This window comes from Danio aesculapii, chromosome 16 (genome assembly GCF_903798145.1).
Source record: "Danio aesculapii chromosome 16, fDanAes4.1, whole genome shotgun sequence".
In the NCBI taxonomy this organism is placed as follows: Eukaryota; Metazoa; Chordata; class Actinopteri; order Cypriniformes; family Danionidae; genus Danio; species Danio aesculapii.
In genome coordinates, this window is record NC_079450.1 from 51,219,791 (window position 1) to 51,236,685 (window position 16,895).

Genomic DNA, 16,895 nt, shown 5'->3' on the forward strand with positions numbered 1-16,895 from the left:
AGTCTACCTTATACTTCAGTCGTTTGCATTTCTCGCGATCCCAGAAGCTCCCTGTGATCTTAACTAGCATGCGTTTTAGAATTCTAAACATAGGTTTCTATTAGGGTACACACAAGTCGACGGCTGGGCGCCGCGGACCGCTGCAGAAACCTATGTTTAGAAATAAAAAATGCGTGGCGCGACGATTCGGGACACTTCATGCTTCTGGTGCGCCACAGAGAGTGTCTGGTGTGCCGTGTCGCAGCTTCGAGCGGCGCATCCGGTGCCTCAGTCAAAGTTAATTCAGTGTGCGTGGTTATTAGTTTCTGTGTACAAGCTCGGCACTCGAAACTAGCACACAGTTGGCTGTAAAACTGAACAAAGACACAAATCATTTAGTACTCTCTGCTTGGTCTGTGTCAGAGTGTTACATGTATGACTGAATGGTGATCCTCTCTCTCTTTCTCCGTCTGCCTGTCAGACTCTGTTGCAAACACAGAGCGGGTGAGCTCATGGCCCCGCCCCCTTGTTACGTTGGCGGGAAGCCGAAACTAATTTTCATGTGAAGCAACACACCCATAAATCAGCGAACTGTGGACACACCCCCAACATGACACTTTTTAACACATTATAATAAACAAATCTGAATTGTGTTTTAAACTGAACCTAAACTGGCACACTTAGAAGAACCATAATATTAATATTAAATCATAAAAAAGAGGTAAACTATGTTCCCTTTAATGGTTTAAAGGTGTTGTGTGTGAGTTTTTGACACTTCTAAAGCATAAAAATATCATAATATGTTTGCAGATATTAAAGAAACATCACTAAGTGAACACACTTGTTGATCTGAAAAACAATGCTTAATTCAGTTATTCTCCTTTGCAGGGTCGGATTAACCAACGGGGATTATGGGCACAGGCCCAGGGGCCTGTGCGCACTTGGAGCCCCTGCGAGGGGGAAAAAATGCAGATTTTGGAGTGTTTATTTAGGGTGTGTGCAAATAGCGCACCTCGTTGTAATAAGCTAGTTAAACGATTCCCGCCAATCACCGTTTGATTGACAAGGTCAACATAACTAAAGTGTGCAACAGACAGCAGCGTGTGTAGCGTAGCTCATAAAGCGCATGGCAACAACTTTTGACGCAATCGATCATGAACTTGGTTCAAATCCAACATCTGATGAACACGTTCGTCTTTTTTCTCCCACTACATATCAGATTTTGCCTACTCCTCATCACGAGGAAGACAAGTAGGAATCATTAATAAGTGTGTGTATTATGGAGGACTCAGATTCATACTGGATTGGAGAGGTGTTATATCCAAATCATATGCATTACAAGTTTGTAGAAGTTATACATTAAAAATACCCTTAAATATATATTTTAGTACTGCCTCAGTGAACTTGAACAAGTATACTAAAATCCATACATTTTCACTAGATGTATTAGTATTTTTTAAGTGTGCTTTAAATGCTTTAAAAATAAGTTAAATCTTTGTAGACTAGAAATATATGTACTGTACATCATTTATTTTAAAAATGCTGGAAATACGTTATAGATTAATTTTATTTAAAAACATATTATATTAATCTTATTTTTTTAATTCAACTATAGGGGTGCGGCTAGGTAGGGACATTGTGCCCAGGGGCCTCAGAGTTCTTAATCTGGGCCTGCTCCTTTGGAAATGTGTCGGAGTATCTGTCTTTGTTTTGATATTTGTAACCCACCCACTACCAGTTTACCCAAATATATTTCAGCACCCCGGGATGCCTTGGCGGAAAACATCATATTTAATTAAATTAATTATGAAGTTTGTCTAAGTGTATGTGGGCGCAGCCGAAAATGCGACCTCCAGAAGGACACAACAGCCTCTGAAATGAGACGCATATTCACACGAGGTTGTTTTTAATTTGCAAATAATTCAAATGGTACAAACCGAAACATTAGCTGATTGGCATACAGTGTAAGACACCCTCCTGTTGGTGTCATTAATCTTACAACCTGTGTGTGCGTTGAGTGTGAGGAGAAGGGTCTGCATGAAAAAATCCTCAATATTTAGAATTTGTACTGCAATACATGGTTCAGCCACTAAAGGTTTTAATCCCACATATTGTACCTTTAACTTCACAATTCAGTGCCACATACTGTGTCTTTGTAACGTGTTTCAGTGATACATTCTTACATTTCTAATGAAACGGTTCTCTGAATTTTTCTTTACCTAGACTTTAAGAAAAGACCAACGATTTGTACCTTCCATAGATCTAGACTTGATTCCTGGTCTGAACTTGACTGGCCATCACTCTGCAGCTGCGGATCACAATACAAACAAAAGGTTTTATTTAACTGGAAAACAAACAACTGGTAAACAAAGCAGTTCATTTTGTACATGGACTTAAAGAAACAAACAAAAAAAAAAACAATGAAAATGGAAAAATGATGGTAAAAACTAAATATTAGGAAGAAAAAGAAAATTTTTACATTGACTGTTTAGCAATACCTTTATCCAAAGTGACACAATTGAAGGTCACCAGAGAGCAGCGACACATAAGTGCCATGAAAAGACCAAGTTAAGTTGGTTTAGTTTTTTTTTAAAGCAGACAAAGAAAAAAATCAGTAAAGGAACAACTAGTAAGTGCTATTGCTAGTCAATCTTAAATTAAATAACCTCTGCAAGTTCCTCAGCTGCTCCGGTGAGCACTCTAACAGTTCTGGTGACAATAGGATCACCTCCTTTCCCAGCAGGAGGATACTCTGTGACCTCCACAATCTCTGTCACAATAGTCTCCGTCACCTCTGTCACCTCTGTAACCTCTCGAGTGTTCAGAGGCTTCCAGGACCAGGGACTCCCAGAATCCCTTCTCTGCAGGCTGGCTCTCCTGTCCACAGATCCATACTGGCTCAGGGGGGATCTTCTGTACTCCGGAATACTTGACTTTCTTGGCAAAGACCCATTGTGTGGAGTCTTAACAGGAGACGGAGTGCTTCTCCAGGCATTGTCCAGAGTGCTGGTAGTGGTGACGGTCGGGGCAGGGGAACTCCTCTGTTTGTCCGGTGTGGGAGTTTGCCGGATAACCTCGTCCTCTTTTTTGGTCTCTTCTCGAGAAGGCTCCGGGATTGTCCATTCCTTGTGTTGCTGGTAGCACTCTTTCAGGACGTTCTCATCTGACTTAACTTGTTTAGACTTTTGTCCTAAACAGCTAGGTCTGCTAATGAGGTTACCCATGATTCTTCAACCCACGGGATAACCGGGTCTCTTTGCCATGCATACAGACATCACCTAAACTACCTACAACACAAGGAAGGTCACAGTTTGTAAATACTTTTTTTAAACAGTAAAAACACCTCTGAGTGAGACAGAAATGCTAAGTAGCTAAAATAAGTTTTCAAAATCTTTGAAAAGTAGGCAGGACTGGCGTGTGTATGCAGGGGGTCTGTCCTCTGGGGGCTCTGAAACCATGCCCACTCACAGAAACACGGCCATTTCTCAACTGTCAAATACCACTGCAACCTGAATGGATGCTACTGACACTACCTAGTAACGTTAACTTGATTGGCTCAATACGGCTATACATACATGAGCCTCCAGAGCCAAAATCCAATTCAGAGGACAGTGACTGGCTACCCGAAAATCCACCTCATCTCGCTCTGCAAATGAATGTTATTAATATTTTTCTTCCTTCATTGCAAGTTAGCAATATGTAACTAGCATAACCTTAGAGAAATAAAGTTAGGATATTAATAAATTACTGTTTATAATACTCCGTGGCTCTATTGTGTCATTGAGCCAACATTTTAGCTACACCCAGAAAATCTTGAACAGAACTGTTGAAAAATTTTGTAATGGTTAAAAGGTGCTGTGTGCAAGCTTTTGACCTTTCTAAAGCATAAAAGTACGATAATATATTTGCAGATATTAAAGAAACATGCTAAGTGAACACAGTTAAACAATGCTAAATCATTTATTATACTTTCTCATCTGACTTAACTTGTTTAGAATTTTGTCCTAAACAACTAGGTCTGCTAATGAGGTTACCCCTGATTCTTCAACCCAGGGGTTAACCGGGTCTCTTTGCCAAACATACAGACATCACCTAAACTACTTAGAACAGAAGGAATGTCATGCCAACTGGCCCAGCCGGGACTTGAACTAGTGACTTTCTTGCTGTAAGGTCACAGTGCTAACCACTGAGCCATCGTGCCGCCCTCGAAAGAAATGAGTAATTAGAAATTCCTTATTTATTTTTCAGTGTACTACTATTAAACAAATGTTAGTTTCCTGTTTCCAACAGCAATCTTCAACAGAGATTTGTCAAGCTCAATAACCACTACGTTTAAGTGAAGTTTCATAAACTATTTTCAAGAGGAGCACGTGATATGATTGAGCACGACTGGCTGCTCATCTGTAATCAGTAATAATCCAATCAGAACGATCCTAGATTACTATAAATGGATCATTTTCTCCCTACTGCTCTATCTTCGTTTGGAAGAATCCCCCCTTCCACCCCATCTCCTCCTTTTCTGCCCTTTTCTAAAGGGGGAGCTCTCGAGACCTACCTGATCTCGGATCTCCTGATATGCTTATCGACCGGGCGGGAGCCCTGGGCTCAAATATCTCCGAGCTCGGGGTTCTCTCCCGGGACAGCATGCCAAACCTGCTTTAAACGCCAAGCATATCAAAGTGGGAACTCTTGAAATCTCAATTAGATTCCTTGCTGTCTTACAAAGTAGAGTCTTTTACTGCGATCATGCCAACAAACACCACCATCATTATTTACATGACAAAGAGGGTAACACTTGACCGAGGCTCTGTCGGGCCAGATTACTGATTGAAAACTACAATATGATCACAGAACTATGCTATTACTAGCCATACAAGTGACAAGACTGTTTATAGGGACAGTCTCGTCCAGGATCCCCACAGTTCTTCCTGGCATCCACAGCCACTGTACTCTGCCAAGACCGTCCCCGGGATGGCCCTGGGAAACTATTTAACTCCTGATCAAAAATGACAGGCATGGAAATGCTGCTTCATTTCTTTGCCACAAATGAATGAACAATGTTTTTTTAATGCACGTGGTCACGGTTTACTGGGAAACACAGACCCCATGCCTGAGGTGCAGAACAGGGATGAACAAGTAGACAGAGTATAAATTGAAAAAAAAGACAATGACAAAGGACTAAAGAGAGGGGGGATTCAACTCTACAATGTGAAATTACAGTTCATTTGCATGTTTGCAGTGTCTGAGTGCCCGATTCACTAAGAGAACAATTGTACAGGAATCTATCAATGGTTTGATCATCACTGGCTCAATTAATGCCATGAAAATCTTCATTCATTCATTCATTCATTTTCTTTTCGGCTTAGTCCCTTTATTAATCCGGGGTCGCCACAGCGGAATGAACCGCCAGCTTATCCAGCATATGTTTTACGCAGCGGATGCCCTTCCAGCTGCAACCCATCTCTGGGAAACATCCATTCACACTCATACACTATGGATAATTTAGCCTACCCAATTCACCTATACCACATGTCTTTGGACTGTGGGGGAAACCGGAGGAAACCCACGCGAACGCAGGGAGAACATGCAAACTCCACACAGAAACGCCAACTAGTCAGTTGGTCGAACCAGCAACCTTCTTGCTGTGAGGCGACAGCACTACCTACTGCGCCACTGCATCGCTATCATGAAAATCTTGGTACAGTAAAACTGAGGACTTCCGGTGTAGGGTAATGTGACTAATTTCAATTTTATACGGTTATGTAATGTAATTAAAGTAATGTAATGTAATTAAAATACAATTAGTTAAATTTAAGCATTCATTTAGTGGTTCAAGCGCAAAATTAAATGAAAGACCGCTAAGCACTAGCGGCATCAGTAACAGCAGGCTAGCGCAGAAACTCCATTGAAAACACTGGGGTAAAATAAATTTCTAGATTTTAAAGACATGGTAGGGAACAATGAAATTTAATGCAGTGCTTCTTGTCTGAGACCCACTTTATATAAATATATAAATCAGGCAGTGAATATCATTGATTTTAAAAGAAAACAGATCTAAAACATGGCGACTTTTTAATGGTAAAACAGTTTACCGGAAGTGCTTGGGCTGACTGATTAAATGTTAAAAGTCCATGTGTATACACCCCATTGTACAACTCTTGGCCACTACACTCTCAGAAATAAAGGTACACAACCTGTCACTGGAGTGGTACCTTTTCAAAGGTACATTTTTGTACCTTGCAGGTCCACATATGCACCTTAGAGGTACAAATTAATACCTAAAAAGTACAAATTGGTACCTCATAGTACCTTAAAGATACAAAAGTGTACCCTAAAGGTACAAAATTGTACTTTTAAGGTACGAATGTGAACATTTATGGTACAAAACTGTACTTTTTGAAAAGGTACCACCCCAGTGGTATTTATTTACCTTTAGTTTTGAGAGTTTACAGAGAAAGAAAGCACATGCAGATAAAAAAAGCACTAACAAACAGAGAAAACATGCAAATAACGTGCCGTAAATAGTGCAGTAAACAATAAAAATGTTCGGCCCCACTTTATATTAAGTGGCCTTAACTAACATGTACTTACAGAGGAATTAATAATTCGTTACAATGTACTTATCGTGTAAATGCATGTATTTACTGTGTACTTATACTTGATTAAATATCTGTATGTAATTACATCTGTAACTAACTTGTTGATCATCTCTTACACCTTAACCCACCCTTAAACCTACCCACTCCACCAAACCTGTCCATAACACAACCCCTATCCCAACTCAAGACCACCACAAGTGTTCTCAAATACATTATGAACACAGTAAGTACATTGTATTTATTTTCTGATGCAAGTACATAGTAGTTAAGGACACTTAATATAAAGTGGGACCAAATGTTCCAGTGGATAAACCCAACTGCTTTCTGTTTAGAGTCAGTGGTGTTGTCGGAGATCTGAGAGGTGAGTTTTTTGATTATTTTAACGTCCTGGTCATATGGTTTCTTGTTATTTGCAGATTTTATTAGACCTACTAATAAAAAATAACACAAAAGACATTGCATTTTTGCTAAATGTACAATACATTGCACCGGGTTATGTTGCAAGTTTCAGATGATAAATCCACTAGAGGGTGCTGCCTACAATTTTTGCGAATCTGAAATACGTTACTTAGGGTGTGTTTTGTTGTACATTTCAGACACATGTCCTTTTGTAAACGGCCAAGAGAAGGTGGAGCTTGTCGTACAGATCAGTTAGCAAACCACTGAGCTAAACCCTTTCCTAAACCCAACCAAAAGTGTTTTCACAAGCAGAAAAGTGCACTGCCACCACATAGTTTACCTTGATTTTACATTACTTCTCTCTCTTTTGTTGAAGCGTGCTTCACTGTGCTCAAACCTGAATACAACACCATACAAATTGAGTTATGAGCAAACCGACTACACCAGAAAAGTGTTCAAATGTTGATGAAAATAATATTATTTCATCAATATTATGTCTCTGAAAATATCATTAGTGTGAAAAGGAACTAAATGTGTTGGGGTTATACTGCCCCCTAGTGTCCATTTACCTAAAAACCGCAAAAAATGTATGTTTAAATTAATGCAGTCTCACAAAAAGTAGTCTGAAGCACATATTTCCAACGAGCCTGTGTTGCTTTTTTGACCTTTGAGCCGGACAATCGAAGCACAATAGGCCGGGCAGTTTTCTTTGTGCAGGTAAGCACAGAGCTCCATTGAGTGCATGTTAATTGGCACAGGTGATGGGGGTTAGTCCAGGTCATTGCGGTTCACTGCATGCTAATGACGGGTGCTGAGGGTAGTGGCTCCAGACAGCAGACAGACTCAGTGTTTCTAGATCACTGGAGCAGAAGACTTATAGTATCAGCCCACATTCTAGCAGGGCGGATTAGCCTGTGTAATGTATGAATTGACATTGCAAAAACACGTGACAGGATATACTGTAATGTGAAGCTGATGCTCTGCACACTAGCTTAAACACTGATAGAGCTAAACCATTATTAAGATCTGTAGGAATATATTTGTTCAGTCAAGTTCCACTGAGCACATAAAGCCGTAAAATCGAAGTAATCAATATGAACAGTATAACCATTGACACATTCTCTTCTGTAATTATATTAGCTTATTCCATCCATCTCATGCACTCCTAACGCCTTGATGGATTATGAAGGATGGGAGGAAGGTTATAAGCATCTAAGTGGAAACAGTTACTGATCTAAGAGCAATCCCAATCCATTTGAATATAAACATTTACAAGTAATACGACCAACCCAGGCTCATTCTAAAAACGTACCACTATATACGTTTCTGGAGATCGCGAAATACATCCCAGGAGGTATGTTTTTTTTTGCTGTGTGCGCTTTTTCAGATTTCTCTCACTTCTTTTTGGTTCATTTCAACTAGTTCGGTTCAGAGCAGTCGATCTGGGATGCGTTTCCCAAACAAGGATGTAACTCACAGCTGAATTACCATAGTACGATGCATCATTTGGGAAACGAACAATGTAGTGATGAGTGTTTCCGAAAGCCGTAGTTTCTCTGTCGCAGATCCATCATATGAATCACGTTAGTTATAATGTAAAATGTCCTTAAAATGCTCTAAATGGGGAGTAGTAACATCTCCTTCAGAGAAAATTAGCATTAAATTATTTAAATTGTTGGGTTTTGTACAATACTGTTTTACATGCATACACTTTTTTAAAAAATCCAGTATTAGTTTTGGTAAAACATGCATTAGCTTTTCACATTAATGTAAGTGATACATATAGGGCCTATATTTCTTTTACAAACTTTATGGAGACTGTCCTATATTCTATTCTAAAACATAAAACTGCTTACAATAGCTAACATGTAGGCTAATCTCCAATAGATTGCAAATCAGATATATGGTCAAATAATGATTTGTTGCCATAATTACATTTAGATTCAGAAATCCTATATTTTTGTTTTCACAAGCAATGGAGATGTAGCCATAGGTCAACTATAGATTGGTCATGAGTCACGGCTGCATTCAAAATGGCATAAATGATTCCGAAGTGCACTACGAAGGGAGCACAATTGCCAATTTGAAATTCGCTAAAACTGAACTGTAAAAAAATATGACATGTGAGTGACATAACTTTAAGCTTAGGGCATAGGGGGGATAACTGGGAATAGAACACAACCATGAACTATGCTTCTACCTACAGCTCTAGAGGTGCAGTTGCATCCGCACACATTTGCGACGCAGTTTGCGAATGTTCGTTGGAACGACGGATTCGGGAAACACCAAATCAATGAACTACAATTGTAACAACCGAACTTGCAACCTTACTGGCTAACAATGGTTTTTGAAAACACACCACTGGTGTGAAACGGAAACAAAATGGCGGGAAAACACTACAATGTTATCATTTTTAACCTTGGTCCGGACCAAAGGAAACTGGTACTACAGGTGGGAAAGCACCCTACCTCATTCATTCATTTATTCATTTTTCTTCATCTTGGTCCCTTATTCATCAGGGGTCGCCACAGCGAAATGAACCGCCAACTATTCTGGCATATGTTTTACGCAGCGGATGCCCTTCCAGCCGCAACCCAGCACTGGGAAACACCCATACACTCACACATTCACACTATGCCCAATTGTAATTTATTCAATTGACATAGCGCATGTCTTTGGACTGTGGGGAAACTGGAGCATCCGGAGGAAACCCTCGCCAAGACAGGGAGAACATGCAAACTCCACACCAAAATGCCAACTACTTGAATCAGCGACTTTCTTGCTGTGAGGCGATGGTGCTAACCACCGAGCCACCGTGCCACCCTACCAAAAAATAAAAAAGTAATCTCGTAATGTCTTACTTTACTTTTTAAAATGATAAGTAGCTTAATTACAGTAACTCGTTACATCCACAAAACACCAACATAATGTACATTTTGCATGCTCCAGCAGAGTCCACTAAGGGTTGCCCAGTATGTGAAGTTTCACCAGCTTAATTGTGCATGAAATTAGTATGACTATACTGGTCCACCAGACAGACCAGCTCCAACTAGCATAAACCAGCTTGGAGCACCCCTGAGCTCATGCTGGATTTTCCCCTCAGGGCAGCATCAGGTCAATGGCCAAATAAATGAAAAGAATCATCTAAAGCTTGTGATGAATGCTGAAGATGTTTATCTGAACCCTAACCCTCGATTTAACTCTTCTGCGCTCTCTTATTTAAGACCCCCCTGCAGCCTCTTGATATTGATTTATGGGGCATGTCACAGACTGGCCTCCCAGAGAGAAAGATTAACCCTTGTGATGGACAGCGCTGTGCATCAACAATCCATAAGGCATGATTAATAAAGTCCACAATAATTGACTCAAATGCAAAGATTCCTCCGAGATATTCTAATCAATAATACGTTGAAGGAATAAAGGCGGTAGAGATGCTAAACCGATGGGTGTGGGCACTGCACCCCGACAATACCCTTCCCTAATCTGACCTCAATATGGCAGACAGACGGTGTAAACTGGTGTCATGCCACGTTCTGCTGGTGGATTAACTCGTATACAGATCAGCGAGAGTGGTGACTCTCTTGGGATGTTTTTATGGATCTCCTAATAACCATAAATCAGGTGCAGTAATCACGATAGTGGTCCCTCTCAATAATGAGAGTCATGTTGTTGCCCACTAGAAACATGCCTGACGAGAATGTATGAATGCAATGTATTGATGAAGATAAAATTATTTGCAATCCTGTCAAATTTTAATTATTTTTCTATACAGTTCTGCTTAAAGGAGCATTTTCACTGCATTTCCTATTATATTTGTCTTCTGGAGAAAGCCAGTTTTTTTTACTCATGGCTAAAACAGTATTATATATAAACCACTATATATATTATTATATATTATATATGCTAATATATATTATAAGTGCACTTCAGAAATTAATTAACCTAATTAGCATAGTTAAGCCTAGTTAAATTGCATTTTAAGATGAATACAAGTATCTTGTAAAATAACTAGTAAAATATTCCCGCAGATTTTTTGCCCGTGATTGAGTCTATGTATTTACTTGTGTAAATGTGTGTAAATTAATATTTATTTCATTTTTAAATTAATTTCATTAATATTATTGTGATATAATAATGATAATAATATTAAAATGTTCATATGATTTATTAACAATACAGTTTGTACAGTAATATTTTCTGTCTTTAAGGAGATATATTATATTGAGAGACTTGCTTTGTTTACCAAATAAGTGGTTCTGATTGGATTTGCATTGTAAACATTACATAAAAGTTAAAAATGTATTATTTTTTATTTCATATAACACGTTTAGTTATGATACTCATAAAATCATTCTGCCAAATTGTCCACAGATTCTGTCTGGCGCTAGAAATGAGTTATTAAAACCATTATGTTTACAAATGTGTTGCGTAAATACATTTAGAAATATGTGAAATATTTGATAAAGGAGGTCTATCTATTTTACCTTCAACTATAAACGCATATAGTAACTATAATAATCCTAAAATTGTGTCAAAATTCTTTTAAAGTTGTGATATAGAATCTAAAAGATGCATTATGGGTTGACTCAAAGAGTTTAAACTGCATCGTAAACTGTATACCACATGAATGTATTCATAAAAAAAAATGGATACTCACAACGACGATAGTAGCAGTCACAGTCAGTGGCAAACGAACTAATTACATCCAAAAATCCTTGCAAGGGGATTCAATCCCAACCCAAAACACTGCCAAAAATCCCCTTCAGTGAAAATCAAGTGCCTCGGACAGCATCACTGTTTTCCCTGCGTCCAAAAGCAGCTGCTGGTTTCAGTGAGAAAGTTTGAATGAATCCAAAAGGCTGGCGGTTGTGGCCGTTGAGTTCTCACTGGTGCCTTACTTACCCCGTGTGCACAGAAGAGGACAAAAACGGCTAACCCAACAATTACACAAGTTCCTCCGTCATCATTCAAACAGCAGAACAAAAAAACCTGTCTTCTCCCAGCATCCTCACAGAGGCCTTGAGTTCCACAGGGGCCTGATGTATAAACATGCCAAAACCTTCGCATTCACTTGCTCAAACAGGACCCTCGCTTACTAACAAATCCACACATATTTTATGCAAGATGACCCATGCTTTTCCCGTCGCCCACAGCCACAAGCAAACAATGTCCCTCTCTCCCCCTCCCGTCAGCGGGATTCTCTTTGTTGTGTTCACTCCTATGGAGGAATTCCTCAATGGGGCAACCGATGGTGCTCAAAAAGTTCCTCGAAGAGTAACCCACAGTCGTCTTGTGGTGATTTCGGTGGAGGTATAAGTCTCGAAGCCTGTTGTGTGAACTCATTTAGACAGAGGAACGGTGCCTTCACCTCCCTCTCCCTCCCAATATCATTAGCCCCTCCCCCAGCTCCTCTTCTGGCTCAAAAACTCCTAATGAAAACCAAGAGGATACAAAAAAAAGCTTTCTAAAGACCCCCGGGCTGCTCCCGAACATTCACATGTTAAGTGACAGCTGCCTCCAGCCCCTCGCTTTTCCCTCCCGCTTCATAGCAAGTGCAGGGTAGACCGAAAAAAAAAAAAAACAGAGGGACCCCCAGGCCAACCGAAACCCCCATCACTATTCACAGCTACAAAGACGACTAATTACTGTAAGACATCTCTGATTACTTTTCACTTTCTGCGAAGCGATGGCCAAACAAACGAAGAAGAGCTGACAAATCAATGCACTGTATAAAATGCTGGGATCTACACAATCAATTTGTGTTGGAGCAACATGAAGGAATTAAGTTAACTCATTAGATTTGACAAATTTAAGTGGATTGAACAGAAAACAAAGTTGTTGTCCCCCAAATAAGTCATTTTTGAGTGTGGTTTAGTGATGGTGAATCTTTGTCTCTGAGACAGGAGACATAATTCACCAAAAAAAAATCACATTTTTAAAGAAGCAACAACAAAACAAACACTTAATAAACCAATAACCCGTGCGATCTTATGAGGAAACGTAACTATTTTACGAATTGTCAGAAAAGTGACTAATTCATACGAATTCATTCATTTTCTTTCAGCTTAATCCCTTATTTATCAGGGGTCACCACAGTGGAATGAACCGCCAACTATTCCGGTATATGTTTTATGCAGTGGATACCCTTCCGGCCGCAACCCAGTACTGGAAAAACACCCATACACTTCGGTGAATTTTGTTTACCCAATTCACCTATCCTGTAGTGCATGTCTTCATACTGTGGGGGAAACCGGAGCACCCGGAGGAAACCCAACATGGGGAGACCATACACAGAAATGCTCGAACTCAAACTCGAACCAGCAACCTTCTTGCTATGAGGAGACAAGAAGTCTGTTTTCTACAACTTTAAGTCAATTTAAGTAGATTGAACATAAAATAATTAAGTCGTCGCCCAAAAATGGAAGAACTGTGTCGTTTCAAATCATTTTAAATTAGTAAGTTTAGCAGAAAGAGTAAATTCTTTGAGGGCATGATTTCAATCGTATAAAAAAACGTACGATTTTTAAAAGGAGGTGTGTCCTCAAACCCCACCCCTAAATCTAGCCCTCATTAGGGATAGTTTTGTCATAATTACCGATTTCAAGGTAAACCATGATACATTTTTTGAAGGTTAGTATTCATTCATTAATTTTCTTTTCTATAATGGATCAATGGGGCAAAAACAGCCCCCAACATATCGAAAGGGTAGTCAATTTGAGTGCATTGTTGAGTTTTTGAAAAATTTCAAAACATTTTCCCAAAATATGCTTCAAAATAAGATTTGTCACCAAAATTAATTTAGTTTGCTAAAACAGTGAAATTTGTGGCAAAATTAAGCCTAAAAATCACCCCAGAGTGGATGTAAACATCCCCAACAGCACATAAGGGTTAATGTGATTTCATTCATTCATTCATTTTCTTTTTTCGGCTTAGTCCCTTTATTAATCAGGTGTCGCCACAGCGGAATGAACCGCCAACTTATCCAGCATATGTTTTACACAGTGGATGCTCTTCCAGCCACAACCCAGCACTGGGAAACACACATACACTCTACACTCTCATTCACACACACTCATAGACTATGGCCAGTTTAGCTTAATCAATTCACCTATAGCTCACGTATTTGGACTGTGAGGAAAACCGGAGCACCCGGAGGAAACCCACATGCAAACTCCACACAGAAATGCCAACTGACCCAGCCAGGGCTTCAACCAGCGACCTTCTTATTGTGAGGCGACAGTACTAATTATTATGATTATTATTATTATGATAATTATTATTATTATGATTTAGAAAAATGGTTAATCCAGTAACATTGCGATTAGCAATTCGCAAAAGGCTGCAATGTAAACGCTTATTAATTTAGACAGTTCAAAACAAAAAAAATTATTGGTCACAATATTTATATGATATTTCTACTCTCTTACATTTCTAGTTGGGGGATGAGTATATCATACTTATTGTAAATATACAAATGAGACTGTACAGTCAATCAGTCAATAAAAATAAACCAAAAAGTTACGAATTGTCAAGATATTGCACTGAAATAACTTAAACTAATAGATAAATGTAAAAAAAGAACAAAATTGGGGCACAGATGTTAAGAGAGATGTTGAGAAAAAACTATTAACGAGTACGAGTGCAGGGCGGCGCGGTGGCACAGTTGGTAGCACGATCGCCTCACAGCAAGAAGGTTGCTGGTTCGAGCCTTGGCTGGGTCAGTTGGCATTTCTGTGTGGAGTTTGCTTGTTCTCTCCATGTTTGCGTGGGTTTCCTCCGGGTGCTTCGGTTTCCTCCACAAGTCCGAAGACATGCAGTATAGATGAATTGGGTAAGCTAAATTGGCCGCAGTGTATGTGTGTGAATGAGTGTGTGTGGGTGTTTCCCAGTGGTGGGTTGCGGCTGGAAGGGCATCTACTGCGTGAAACATATGCTGGATGGGTTGGCAGTTCATTCCGCTGTGGCAACCCCAGATTGAAAGAGGGACTAAGCCGAACAGAAAATGAATGAATGAATGAATGAATGAATGAATGAATGAATGAATGAATAAATGAATGAACGAATGATTAAGAATGCACCACTTTGGAAATGACAGAGGGGTCATTCACACACAAATATAGACAAATAAATAAACATACATTTACATATGATTCCAAAAAATATATAATATACTACTGTACACTCATAAATCCTGAAAAATAAACAATTATTTTTAGAAGCTACCTGTGGTCCTTAAAAGCGCACATAAAAGACAAAAATCTACCAAAATTACTAAAATACTAAAATAATGAAAGAAAATATACACAAAAAATACACATTCTCAAAAAGAATAATAAATAAATACATGTGAAACACACATTAAAACAATAAACAATAAACGTTTTGTAATAAAATAAAATAAAATAAAATAAAATAAAATAAAATAAAATAAAATAAAATAAAATAAAATAAAATAAATCAGGGACAAACCTGAGAAAAAAAAAATAAAAATAAAATAAAATAAAATAAAACAGGAACAAACCTGATAAAAAAATAAAAAAATAAAAAAAAATAAAATAAAATAAAATAAAAAAATAAAATAAAATAAAATAAAATAAAATAAAATAAAATTAAATAAAATAAAATAAAATAAAATAAAATAAAATAAAACAAAACAAAACAAAACAAAACAAAACAAAACAAACCTGACAAAAAATAAAATAAAATAATAAACTAAAACAAAATAATAAATAAAAGAAAAGAAAAGAAAAAATGAAAAAAAAAAAAAATAAATAATAATAATAATAATATATATATATATATATATATATATATATATATATATATATATATATATATATATATATATATATATATATATATATATATATTTGTGTGTGACCTCTGTTTTCACAATCTTCATTTTTCTGCTCCATCGCTCTTTAAGGTCTTATCGCCAGCATGTCTAGGTGTCAGATCTCAGATAATCTCTTTGATTGGTTCCCGGGGGAGTACAGGTGTAAATAGCAGGTGTTTTAGGAGGACGGAGGAGGGGAAGATTGAGACTCAGGTGTGGAGGAAACACACACAGCTCCCCATTATTTTGTCAGATAAAAAGGCTCAACACAAAACCTGCTCTGCTGCTTGACCTCACATTCTTCATCTCGCACAAAAGAGCTGCTCAGCTAACATGTGAGAGAGAAAACTGAAGTCCTTGTGATGCCATTATAGTGATTTACTTACAGTGACCCCAAACATTTCACTCAAATCACAATCGAAAATGTGTGATGTCATTGCATGCAAAATAGTAAATCCAGTGGGATTTCAGCTGACTTCAGTCCAAAGCAGTATAACAAGAAGGACGCCTCCATTGTTAGAAAAAAATATATTATTATGGCTTGCATCATGCAAATTCTTTAAGAAAATTAAATAAGAAATACTTCCAATACTAAGAGTGGAACTTGCATGCTTTAAGACTGCTAATTACGGGAGTTGTAGTCCATAGCGAAGTGTATTGTGGGTAGTGTAGTTCGACACGCATGCTGGACGATGTGAGCTTGCCATGTGCTGTGCAGCTGAAGCAGAGGAAGAACATTTTATTCGGCTTTGTTTTATGTTCACTCAAGTTATTCCACCCGGGAGCTGTTTTGCACTGTGAACCTGACAACACAAAAATAAGTAAAAGAAGGGCATGCATTGATTACTTTTGTCCGTCTCATCCTTTGCACGAAGTGTTACTCTGTCGCTGGACATTACTGAAGCGGAGAAAGTAACACTAGTTTGATCATGTATAAATATCATTATAACTATATTGTATAAATATTATTAAATCTACAGGCCTACAGTACATCATCCTGACAATCAAAAACCAAATGATATATCACAGGCGATTGTCTTCTGAGTGCACCAGATATGAATGACACTCCTCATAGAGCTTGA

The 16,895-nt window shown here is 38.3% G+C and overlaps 1 protein-coding gene across 1 annotated transcript in view; it reads right to left on the reverse strand.

Annotated features, from left to right (window-relative positions):
- macf1b (microtubule actin crosslinking factor 1b) overlaps positions 1-12,090 on the reverse strand; it is a 79,820-nt gene extending 67,730 nt beyond the window's left edge. Inside the window, exons 1-3 of the mRNA XM_056475030.1 lie at positions 11,635-12,090; positions 2,646-3,266; positions 2,231-2,287 (exon numbers count right to left, since the gene is read on the reverse strand). Coding sequence (XP_056331005.1) covers positions 2,231-2,287; positions 2,646-3,203 — 615 coding nt within the window. The 5' untranslated portion in view covers positions 3,204-3,266; positions 11,635-12,090. The remainder of the gene's footprint in view (positions 1-2,230; positions 2,288-2,645; positions 3,267-11,634) is intronic.
- Between the last annotated feature and the right edge of the window lie 4,805 nt (positions 12,091-16,895).